Below are 12,996 nucleotides of genomic sequence, written 5' to 3' on the forward strand. Positions count from 1 at the left end.
CAGTCTAGGACGAGGCTTTGCCGAGTCCTAGACCGTGAATCTTGGCCCCGAGGTGGAATTTCACTATTCCCACACGAGTATGTAATGAATGATTATTTTTCTCGCATTATTTTATCCAAAATAACGGCCTGTCAATGACGTCGCCATGATAGGGCTAAAAATATATTCTTTTAATTTTCCATCTAATTAAAAATCTAAATGCACCATCGGAGAGAGCGTACTTGAAAATGGTTTACACAAAGTGTAAACTGATAAAATGAATTTCAGTCCATGTAAATTAATTAGATAGATAAAAACTGGGAATAAAAAAATTTATCTATCCGATAGCGTACACATTCATTCAAGAAGAATCCTTCCGCGATCTAAAAATAGTGCCATTTAAAAAGTGAAAATACGACAATATTTTGAATGAAAATAAGTTTATCTTAATAAGTTAAATGACAACATTTTAAGTATATGTAATATTTTTTAACATTGTTACAATTTCTTTATATAAAGCCGGAATGTTTACGTTATCATTCCCGGCATAGTAATACACAGTGTAAGACAGAAAAATCTCACACTGCTGTCTCACACCGGACAAGTCAATCTTACACTGGTGATTATGCGAGAATAAAATATTACGCCGGACTGAACAACATGCCGGAATGCACAACATCCGGATTCAACAAGTTTTACTGTAGTATGTAACTGTTAATATTTATATAACGACCGACAACAACTACGCAACCAGTATCAATCTACACCTGAATGTCCTCTGTTAGTCTTGAAAGGTGTTGAAACGTTCGTTACCGAAGGTAACAAATGTTACAAAATTTTTAACAAATCATATATCAAAATAGCAACAATATTTACAGAATTTCTTTCATGACTAATTGTTCGAATGTAAACTTTATTGATTGATTTGTATCATTTTAAGCTTAAGTTGCATAAATTTTAATATAATTTAAACTGATTCTAGAGACGCATTATTGAACACACACGTTAATTCTGAAGAAAAACATTAATCGAAATTATTTTGAAAGACATTTTTAGATTGAATCATATGATATTGATTAAACAAAGGCTTGATTTTCTATTCTGAATCTACATCAGGGTTTTTTGTTTCTCTCTTATAATTTTGATACTGTTAAAGTCGCATTTTATGTTAAGTAACGTACGTTTCAGCATTTTATTTTAGTTGAACTATGGCATTGACCCAAGCAGAAATACGAAGGAAGTTTCCATTGATGGTTAAATGATTTCAAGCTAAAAGTCATCAGAAAAATTGTTATTTACATTATTTTAGGTTCTGTTAAAATGTCTATACAGACAATTTTACATATATCTCTTATCCATTTGTACATATAGTACAGTTCAAGGAAAATATGACATGATGATATAGATGATGCAGTTCAAATTATGATTTCTTTTGACATTTTCAATACCATGGCACAATTAGAGCAGAAATTACATCTCATGAATGGTCCATTTTGTTGGAATTAATCTTAAAAACAGTAAATATTACTTCTTATGAAACATTCGTTACATACGGACGTTGTTGCATTTGAAAGTGTAAATAAGAACAAGATCACAATTCATGAACAACATTTTATTTAACGTTTCTATAAATGGATCCTCTATTCATTTAGAACCCCCATTTGCGCTGGGCAGTTTTGATTTTTCTTGAGGCATATTTGAAATATAAAATTTTAGAGATATATCAAATTCATTTGAAGAAAAAAATATAATACGACAATTTGACTGCATCAATTCATAAAATACATTATGACAGTTGACCTTTTTTGTCTTGTCACGAAAGTAAGTAGACTGATTTGCTTTTGACATTGAGGATTTATTACAATCTATATTATTTCATCCTAAAATCTTAAAGGAAAACTATAATATGATACGTAACGCTTGTTTCTCAGCAAATAATGATCAACAATACACCTTATTTCAAATTGACGTAATTTCTTAACCAATGAACTTAACTTGAAAAATCTTTGGGAATACAAACTTGATATGTTGATCTATCCGAAAATGTTATTAGCAGATGGATAATCAAAAGTCGATTTTTGAAGAAAAAATATCTTGAATTGCACCAATTTATTGAGTTTGGGTGTATAATGTTATATAATCACTTATCAGACATATTAATTAAAGCAAAGCAGAAATATTTCTATATTTTGTGTTTTTACAGGTGGAAAAAAGAATGAGACTGGGCTTTGGATTTACAAGATCGATTCTTTGCCTGCTGGCACAGTGAATTATAGACAGAAATGTTTCAGTTGGATACAGGATTACGGCAAACCTGATTACTTAAAAACTTTAATTGCTGATGTCAAACTCACAAAATGCCCTTGTAGTGAAGACAGGGTGCAAAAAGATGGTCGCTTTGTGAAGCTCACAACACAGGATACTAATAACTGTTATGTATTGGAATTCCCTGGTAGTACATCTGGAACACGGGTATGTTTAGAGAGGGAGAACTTTCAGTCTTGCTTTTTATTTTTTAAATTAAATGATTCTGATAATATTTATATATTGTCTTGTATAGGAACCTAATGTGTACTGTATTTGTGTACTGCAAGGACATATTAGTTGTCCAGTAAACAAACATTGGCTAATTTGCATTAATTGCTCAAAAAAAAAAAAAAAATAAAATAAAATAAAATGTTTAAATTAATTTCAGAATTGGGTTGAACATATTTACTTGGTCTACTCAATCAACAGAAAAATAGAATTAAAATGCCAATGATACCCTTACACATAAATACAGATACATATTTGAACAATCAAAATAAATGTGTATCTTTTGAATAGATTGTGATTCATTAAATATATGAGCTTGAAATAATTATTATAAACTTTCTGATGTTAATTTAAAATATTTCTTTAAAAATTTCCCTTTTTCTACATGTTCTAGAGCTATAAATCATATTATTTCATCTATAAGATAAATAGAAAATACAGTGTACTAGTATACCGAAATTTGAAGCTAAAATTGAACCATATACATGTATAAACCAGGATCCGGTTGCACGAATGTTAGTTAAATTTAACTGGCCATTAACTTTGCGTTAACCCGATGTTAAAGGTTCACTTCTATATAAATAGGGATCTGATCTATAGGGCCGGGCTTGGTTTTTTCCTCCACAAAAAGCTTGTCGATTTCCGTTCCAATTAATGACATTAGGCTGAATACATGTAACAATTTGTTTTTCATAAATCTTTATTTCAGTGAGTAGAGGTAGGAGGAACACTTTCATTGATATTCTGAGTTTATCTCCAAATGTAATAATTGATATTTTTCTTTATTTCTCATTGTACATAATGGTAATGTCTACTGTCTCTGGAATTCTATTTTTTATGTCAAGGCTATTTATTTTACAACACATTTCCTTTGGATATAATAAAGACATGCCATTAATGTGTGCAAATCATAAAGGCCTAAATGAAATCCAAGGGAGTACAGTTACTGATATATGTAGCCCTACTGTTTCATAACTTAAGATCTTAGAACATTGACTGAAAACAAAAGTGCATGTATGTTATTCTAAAGATATTAAGCTCAAATAATTCAAGCAATATGTAACATACTACATGTAACCCAGACAAGCACTAGTAGCACAGACAGAATAAAAACAGTGTGATTAAATTCTAAGGAATATATACAATTGAAATTCATCGCAGCTCAATGCTGCCGAGAATACCTGTATCGAGTAACACAGAGTGAGTTATTCTTGTCCTCGGAGAAAGTGTGCTTATACTTAGATTTGTTCCGCCTGACTGACAACTGTACATAGGATTGTTACAATTTGATCTCTCTCTAGTGTTTGTTATATCAAGAATGGGAATACATAAAGGATAGATAATTGAAGGAAAATACAAAAGCCTATAAAAAAATTTAAAATGGTCTTTGAAAAGGCGAAAATTTAAAACTATAAAGTGTGGCACCAGGTGGATTCGAACCCCAGACTTTAAAAAGAAAGTACCCACGATATAAAAGTCAGCGCATATATCAAATGAGCTATTCTGACTACAAGATTGAACAGTATAAATTTGAAGCAGATTGTCAAAATGAAGATTATTTATTTTTTGTAGGTTTTTTGTGAATTTCGACCCTAGGGCAGGGATGCCCCTAAAAAAATCCTATCTTAAATTATTCCTTATATCCCAACCTATCAAAATATCACAATTTTATTTAGGGGCAGGCCTGCCCTGAAGGACTTCTAGGCCAAAATTCATGCAAAAATCAATGCTTTAACAGACAAAATGGTGTTTCAGCCAACTTTGGAGGTTTATTGTAAAGTTGTAAATAATAAATTTTAGTTGTAAAATACAAATTTGAAAAATTTCGACATATATACGGAAGAAAACAACAAATAAAGATTGATTTTTAAATGTCACTTTTTCCGGGAAATTGTTCTCTCCTATAGGTCAATTCTTTTGTAATAGTGAATACATCCTTTAACAGTGAGTTAAAACAGTTGCACAAAAGTTAACTAATAGTTAAAGCCTAATTAATTTTCTGATTTAACTAACAGATTTAACCGAGGTTACCTAGGTACATTAAATATTTAATTAAGTGTGATGGTTTGGGCCGTGGATATCGGCCTGGGTAGCTCAGTAGGTAGAGCACCTGACTAGTGATGCAGGGGTCCCGGGTTCGATTCCCGGTCCAGCCATACATTTTCTCCTTTCCTGTTACAGATTTGGTGCCGTTGACCACCCCTGGACTTGCAGGTGAAAGTCCTGCCAGGGGCAAATAAGAACTTGGGTTGTGTCTTCGAGGGCGAAGACAAATTAAGGAGGGAGGAATGTGATGGTTTGGGCCGTGGATATCGGCCTGGGTAGCTCAGTAGGTAGAGCACCTGACTAGTGATGCAGGGGTCCCGGGTTCGATTCCCGGTCCAGCCATACATTTTCTCCTTTCCTGTTACAGATTTGGTGCCGTTGACCACCCCTGGACTTGCAGGTGAAAGTCCTGCCAGGGGCAAATAAGAACTTGGGTTGTGTCTTCGAGGGCGAAGACAAATTAAGGAGGGAGGAATGTGATGGTTTGGGCCGTGGATATCGGCCTGGGTAGCTCAGTAGGTAGAGCACCTGACTAGTGATGCAGGGGTCCCGGGTTCGATTCCCGGTCCAGCCATACATTTTCTCCTTTCCTGTTACATAAGCATTAAAATCAAAATTGCGGACTTGTTATCATTTCAAAACTTGTTTGCACGGAAGGAAGAACTTATACAGATATAATAGAAATGTCTGACTTGAGCAACATGCAAATTTAATCCCAATTTCGATTTAGGCAAGACTGTATTATACATGTGTATATTGCGGATATATGTTGCAATATTATCTGCAAAGAACAACAAGACAAAATCATTCCATATGAGTGGAGATGTAGGTATTTTTTTTCCAATTATGCATACAATAAATGTCATTATATTTTATCAAAATGATCATCATTTAAAAAAAAATCTTAACCTCAGACAAGTTACTGAAAAGTAGGTTAATCGTTCAATTCAAACTTAAGGCACGTAAAATGGGGAGGGGTGGGGATGCGGGGTTGTTCCTCACACTTTTTAAGAGATTTTTTTTTTTTTTATTATTTTCAATTTCCCTCCCAAAAATCAATGCCTTGTGTTAGAACTTAATACTGAATACATACTTTGTAATTGCATTGTAAAATGACTATCTTTCAAGGTAAGAATTCATATTTGAAGTAATTATGACAATTACCATTACACATTACCATTACCCCATCCCTGTAATTATCTAAATGATAATACATTTAATATATTTTACCAATATAAGATTATAAATAACCTTAGCATTTATAACATTTATGAATTGACGTCATTTTGATTATGACGTCAGAAATATTTCACCATAGGTAGGGGAAATGCGCGTTTAGAATGATTTTAACAGAGAGTTAACTAAAGGACATCAATTAAATGTGAGTTAGCTAATTTATTTTTAATAGACTTTTGAACAACAAATTTTTAACTGACAGTTACGTAACTCGTCAGTAAAAATTTAACAGCTAGTTACGGCACTAACTGGGAGTTAATTTAACTAACGTTTGTGCAACCGGATCCAGTTGTGTACTCATTTATAGAAAGAAAAACACACACACAGAGAAAAAACATTTACTGACTTAATTGGTTAAAAATCTTAATAATCTTATATATTGTTAGTATGATTACATATATTGTAAGGAAAATTCCAGTGTCGAACCTTGGTATTTTACAAGACAGAATAATCATCTTCATTGACCGTATGTCCCTTTTTATTTTCACAGAAATGCTGTTACAAAAGCCAGACAACTTTGTTGATTACCACAGGAGAAGAAGCTGGATACATTTATATGGTGAATCCTATGTTGAATTTGAAAGAGTCCAATAGATTTGACAGAGATCCTCATACATGGTGCTGTGAAAAATCAAACTTGTGCAATGAATTCCTTCGCTATCGGATCTCTGATACTTGCAGGTTTTACATTCCTCTTACTTCAGGTAAGTGTTAGATGTCCCTCAAACAGGTTTTTATAATGAGTGACCCATCACAAACATATTTTTTGTACAGATGGGAGGAGAGTGGGGTGCATTCATTTCCATGTTCTGCCTAGTAGAGTCTTTGTCATAAATTTTATTGGTCATTTAGATCCAATCATTCTCTTGTTTACAGAGGCTAATTAGTCTATGCAGTATGCTGTGCAGAAAGAAGACACTATCTTGTAAATGCTCTAGAAATCCCCCTTCCCCTGGCTTCCTTCCAGTTTTTATTCCTTTTTTGTATTTAATCAAGGCTCCTCCTTTGGAGACCCCCATGTAAGAACATTGGATGATCTGACCTATACATTTAATGGACTGGGAGAGTATGTGATGCTGACTATGGTAGAACCAGGAACAAACATCACCCTACTGGAGATACAGACTCGTACAGCACAAGCTGTCAATGCTAATGGAACCAAGATAAATGCCACAGTCTTCCATGCATTTGCTGTCAAGGAAAAAAATGGAGGAGAAGCTCAGGTAGAAGTCAATCTAAATGGTACAGGTATGTGCAGATTTTTAATCAAGAAAAAATAATTTGCAAACAAAGAGGCCCATGGGCCACAACGCTCACCTGAGTCAATATGACCCTGCTGTTCTTTGTCAGCAGATTTCTTCTTCTATATATTCATATGTAAAGCTTTGATTGCCTGTTCTAGGCATATCCCAGTGATTTTTTTCTACCCATTGGGAAAGGGTCCGGTACCGCATCAATTGGGAAAAATAGCATCGAAGTAGAACAAAGAAGAATTTTCTGTCATTTAAACAAATAAAATGTATTCTGCCTTTTTTCCATTATCCTCATTACCTATAACTCCGTGTTTTAAAGAATAAACAACAAGTATTTATTATTTTTCATATCAATGTCTCCTGTTTTCGCATTTTCATGCTTTCAATTTGTCAAAATGTATGACACTATGCTGCCTACACAGGTCCCGCCATATTATTATTACGACTAATATCTACTTTCGATTTAAGCGGAAGTAAAACAATTAGTCAACTTGTACAATGTTTCACATTAAAAAAAAAATACAATGTCATCGTAGTCTGTTGTTTGGCAGTGGAATTGGGAATTTTTAGTCTCAAAATTTGGAAAAATTAACATTTTTTGGCATTGGGAATGGTACCGTTTATCGGTACCAGTTATATAAGGGGAAAAAACCCACTGTACCCTATCCCCAGGTGCCATGTTTTAAATGAAATTGAATCTGCTTCTATATTCATATAACTAATCATGGTTTTGCTGTTCTTGAAAATGGAATTTTAAAGATGTCTGCCACCCTACCCTGGGGGGTAGGGGCAGAGGGGGAGGTGGGTTCATGATTTGAACAAACTTGAATCTACACTGCCTGAGGATGCTTCCATATCAATATGAGTAATTATGGCATTGTTGTTCTTGAGAAGAAGATTTTTAAAGATATTTCTTATATATAATCTTTAGTTAAACTTTGATCCCCCATTATGGCCCCACCTTACTACTGGAGGATGCCTTGAACAAACTTGAATCTACAATACTTGGGGATGCTTCAATATCAATATGACTAATCATGGCTTTCCTGTTCTTGAAAAGATTTTTAAAGATTTTTCCTATATATATATAGATATTCCTATGTAAAACTTTGATCCCCCGTTGTGGCCCCACTCTACCCCTGGGGTCTTGATTTCAACAAACTTGAATCTATACTACCTGAGGATGATTCCATATCAATATGACTACTTTTGGCTTTGTTGTTCTTGAGAAGAAGATTTTTAAAGAATTTTCCTATATATTCCTATGTAAAACTTTGATCCCCCATTGTGGCCCCACTCTACCCTTGGGGTCTTGATTTCAACAAACTTGAATCTATACTACCTGAGGATGATTCCATATCAATTTGACTACTTTTGGCTTTGTTGTTCTTGAGAAGAAGATTTTTAAAGAATTATCCTATTTATTCCTATGTAAAACTTTGATCTCCCATTGTGGCCCCACCCTTCCCCCGGGGGTCATGATTTGAACACACTTGAATCTACACTACCTGAGGATGATTCCATATCAATATGACTACTTTTGGCTTTGTTGTTCTTGAGAAGAAGATTTTTAAAGGATTTTCCTATATATTCCTATGTAAAGCTTTGATCCCCCATTGTGGCCCCACTCTACCCCCCGGTTGTCATGATTTGAACAAACTTGAATCTACACTACCTGAGGATGATTCCATATCAATATGACTAATTGTGGCTCTGTTGTTCTTGAGAAGATTTTTAAAGAATTTTCCTATATATTCTTATGTAAAACTTTGATCCTTCATTGTGGCCCCACCCTACCATCGGGGGTCATGATTTGAAGAAAATTGAATCTACATTATGTCATAAAGGTTTCCCATAACTTTCAACTTTTCTGGCCCAATGGGTCTTGAGAAGGAGATTTTTAAAAGAAGGCACCAAATTTTCACCAATTCTTAATTATCTCCCCTTGGAAGAGGGTGTGGCCCTTCATTTGGACAAACTTGAACCCCCTTCACCCAAGGATGCTTTGTGGCAAGTTTGGTTGAAATTGGCCCAGTGGTTCTGGAGAAGAAGTCGAAAATGTGAAAAGTTTACAGACAGATGGACTACGGACAAAATGTGATCAGAAAAGCTTTTTTTTTCAGTTTCAAAATTGTCGCTTCTGTGAACAGATAATATTATACTGTAGCCAATTTGTCAATTTATTGATCAGTTGTGGACTTTGTCTAATTCTACGATCGAGTTTCTGAAAAACACAGAAACAGTAACAGCCACAGACACTAATTTTACTTGACTAACTGCTTCCAAGACATTTATTTATTAGATCACCAATATTGCTTCATTATGCAAGATTACGTAATCTGAAGGGTATTGCAGGTATCTCGTTAGGGTATTGGCCGGTTACACAGACACCTGAAAACTCGTAGCCTATTGCTCTAACACATTTTGTCCCTGAATATAATAAGTTTATTTTTGTGTTGTAGGTTAAATTATTTTAGGGCCTAAAATCAGCTGATAAAAGAGGGTCTTTCCGATTCGATAATGCGTGTAAATGAAAATACAGTAAAAACTGCCATAGCGACTCACTGTCATATACGTGACTGTAAAAAATTCCTCCCAACACTTTTCACCATATATTATACCTGTATTAAATGACTACCTGTCTGACGCGACCAGCGACCGTAATTTTCGCTAGTACCTTTTTTAGTGGTTTCATGCAATTTTACCTTGATTTAATGACTATATAATTTCTGATTCCTACTTTCAATTTCGGTAGAGCATGCTACATTTTTGGTTCAAACATCTATACAGCATGTACAGACACACATTTTTATCATTTAAAAATTATATATAGTGAGTTTTACAAATAAAACAAATTACAAGATAAATACTTTTACTTACGTTTTGATATTTATTGAATAAATATATTTTGAAAATAGATGTTCGAGGTCGATCCCGATATCATTTCTATGAAATTAACACATATAGCATGTCATAACAGTATAAGGGCCTACTGGTCATTCAGCTATAAAACTTGCCTATTTTACTTTTAATTTCCAAGTAACTAAATCCAACATGTTTATTTAATTCAATTGTGTCACTGTATGGTTATGAAAACACACGACAGCTAGCACCCATACCAGGTGATAATTGAAATGATTGAAGTACCTGGTGACAAACGCGCAATTAGACACAGTAATTTAGTCATGAAAAAAATAGGTTAAATAAATTTTTAGTTATAAATATAATTTTGTTACCAAATGCATAAAAAAAATCATGACACAATTTTAAATTCTTAGTAATGTGCAGAATGTATGAAGTTTTATAGACTATCATGTAAAAAGAAAAAAAAAACTCTATTATAAGAAGAAAATCTTTACAGCTTTTTTATAAATGATTAAAAAATCTTAACATTGTCAGATATTCAATATTTCCCAATAATCAAATATGACTCGTGCAGATCAAACGCAAATTTTATTACCAAACATGACAATTTTACCCATAATATACAAGCGTTTACAGCTGAACAGTACTTATTGAAAAGTGGCAATATACAGTACATGGTATAAAATACATTCCACATACATGTATAATATTTTCACCATTGTATATTTGAACACTGCAGAAAATAAGCAACCTGTATTAAGAGACCACCTGTCATATGTGACCTTTTTTCCTTTCTCCATTGGAAGATCTCTTAATACAGGTTTGACTGTACTGATGAGCATGATCATATTAATTTCTAAAAGAAAGAAAATGGGCAAACTAGCTATGAAATTATCCTGAATATGTAAGATGTAATGATTTTATTAACAATACTAGAGCGAGCTCGTTGCAAAGCAACGAATAGGTCTTCCGTTGGAGCTGCGGAAGGAAGAAGTGACCTTGAGTCAAGGTCATGCCACATTCTAAAGTTATACATGTAAGCAATCTTGTAAGGGGAAGCAGCTTACAATATTTTGCTAGGAAAAACTGTAAAGGAATGTACGTGACCTTGAACATTCCAAATGCCTTGCGTCAAACCATGACACACTCTCGTCATAAAACCCAATCTGTGTGTTACCGACTTGAAAAGTTCACAGTGACACGTCATGTTCTTTTAGTCCATACATACAGTCAAAACATCTTATCCTTAGTGACCTTGAACTTGAGTCAAGGCCATGTCACACTCTGCATGATACCAGCAATGTTTCACTAGTACAAATACGGTAGCGAAATTACAGTTTCTCTGTCAGTGACCTTGACTCGACCAAATGACCTTGCATCAAGGCCATAACACACACTGGTTAAAAGCAATCCCAGTCTGTGAGTTTCTGAATGGATAAGTTCAGCCATATTTTTCCAGATCATACAGCGAGTCGGAATAATTTGTTAGGTTCAACATAATGATTAAAAAATTCATTGAGAATGTTTCATGCCCAGTTTGGATAAGTAGTAAAACGTGGAGATCGGTCCTTTGGATGAGACCGTATAAGGTCTCGTGTCGGGGTAAGTGCTAGCGTGAAAAGGATCTCTCATGCTATAAATTTTGAATTTACCGGGTGGCAGTAAATACTGACAACCGGTAAGTTCAAAATTTACAACATGACAGATCCATGGCACTTGATTCTACCTCTGATTTCAAAAGATTTGCACTGTTCCTGATTTGTATTGTTTGAATGGTCTTTTAAGCTTGAATGCTGCACAGGTGCTTGTGGACATGACCCCCCCCCCCCCCCAATATACACCCCGGGGTCCAAGAATATTTTTATTCGTCTTTTTCCATAAATTAATCCGCGGTATTATGAAATAGAGAAGGTAAGTCACTTCCATTTGTTAACACTGGACCCCTCTTGGATATCGGGCCTAAAATATCATATACATGTACCTACCACATGTCACTAAAATATGTTATTATATCTTGTTTCATCGTCGCAAGCCACGGGTTTTGTGTCCATTCTATTTCCACAAACCCGTGGCTGCCTCCTTCAAATTTCTCTCGTTCTCATGAATATTAATAACATACATTCAACCAATGGAATAACATCTGACGCTTCAAGTCAGAACCAATGAAAATGATCAGTCTATCTTGTATTTGGATGTAACCATAACCACGAGCTGTACATCAACTTCGGTTCGAATTTCCTTTCTTAACGAGTAACGCTATTCAGCGTTCTCACACAACGTTTACATTCGAAACCCTGTATTTTAATGTTAAACCTTGTAAGTATTTTAGAATATACGTTACTCACATCTGTTCTTCAGGATCTATCGTATTTTTTTTTTCGATAAATCTGCCACGCATAGCAAACATGATTTCATTATGGGCACCGCCATTTAAGCGTACCAAAAATTGCTACAGAGTGATTTCCTTGGTCAGGGTAAATCTGGCGTCACTTAATAAATATTCAATGATTCAGTCGCGAGAACGAGAGAATTTGGTAGGAGGCAGCCACGGGTTTGTGGAAATAGAATGGACACAAAACCCGTGGCTTGCGACGATGATTTGTTTCGGTAGATATTTTTGTCTTTAATCGTGCTATTTAAACGGAAGACCTTAAATAGTGTCTGTGGCTGTCACTATTTCGGTGTTTTTCAGAAACTTGATCGTAGAATTAGTCAAAGTCCACAACTGGACAATAAACTGATAAATCGGCTACAGTATATTATCTGTTCACAGAAACGACATATTGAAACTGGAAAAAAAATAATCCAGCAGCAATTCATTTCATTGAAATTCTATCATGAATATTTTGTTTTAATCGATGGACTCGATAATCAATAAAGTGACCGAAGGAAAAACGTTGCACGTGCAGTAACATTCTGTACGTTTTTTTTTTATTTTACATTCTACTTGCATAATACATGCACATGTACATGTACATATATATTAAACAGAAACATAAATACCAAGCCCGTCGGCATTTTAAAAAAAAGTAATAAAACATAATTTGATTTGATCTATTTTATTTCATTTAAACTCTATTAA

General features: G+C 34.2%; 1 protein-coding gene across 1 annotated transcript in view; it reads left to right on the plus strand.

Annotated features, from left to right (window-relative positions):
• LOC133195952 (mucin-like protein) overlaps window positions 1-12,996 on the plus strand; it is a 47,614-nt gene that overhangs the window by 7,530 nt on the left and 27,088 nt on the right. Inside the window, exons 4-7 of the mRNA XM_061331940.1 lie at window positions 2,183-2,451; window positions 2,540-2,590; window positions 6,287-6,500; window positions 6,793-7,044. Coding sequence (XP_061187924.1) covers window positions 2,183-2,451; window positions 2,540-2,590; window positions 6,287-6,500; window positions 6,793-7,044 — 786 coding nt within the window. The remainder of the gene's footprint in view (window positions 1-2,182; window positions 2,452-2,539; window positions 2,591-6,286; window positions 6,501-6,792; window positions 7,045-12,996) is intronic.

Source organism: Saccostrea echinata, unplaced genomic scaffold (assembly GCF_033153115.1).
Source record: "Saccostrea echinata isolate AGI-Se365-2 ecotype Australia unplaced genomic scaffold, CSIRO_AGI_Sech_v1 ptg000001l, whole genome shotgun sequence".
Taxonomy (NCBI): domain Eukaryota; kingdom Metazoa; phylum Mollusca; class Bivalvia; order Ostreida; family Ostreidae; genus Saccostrea; species Saccostrea echinata.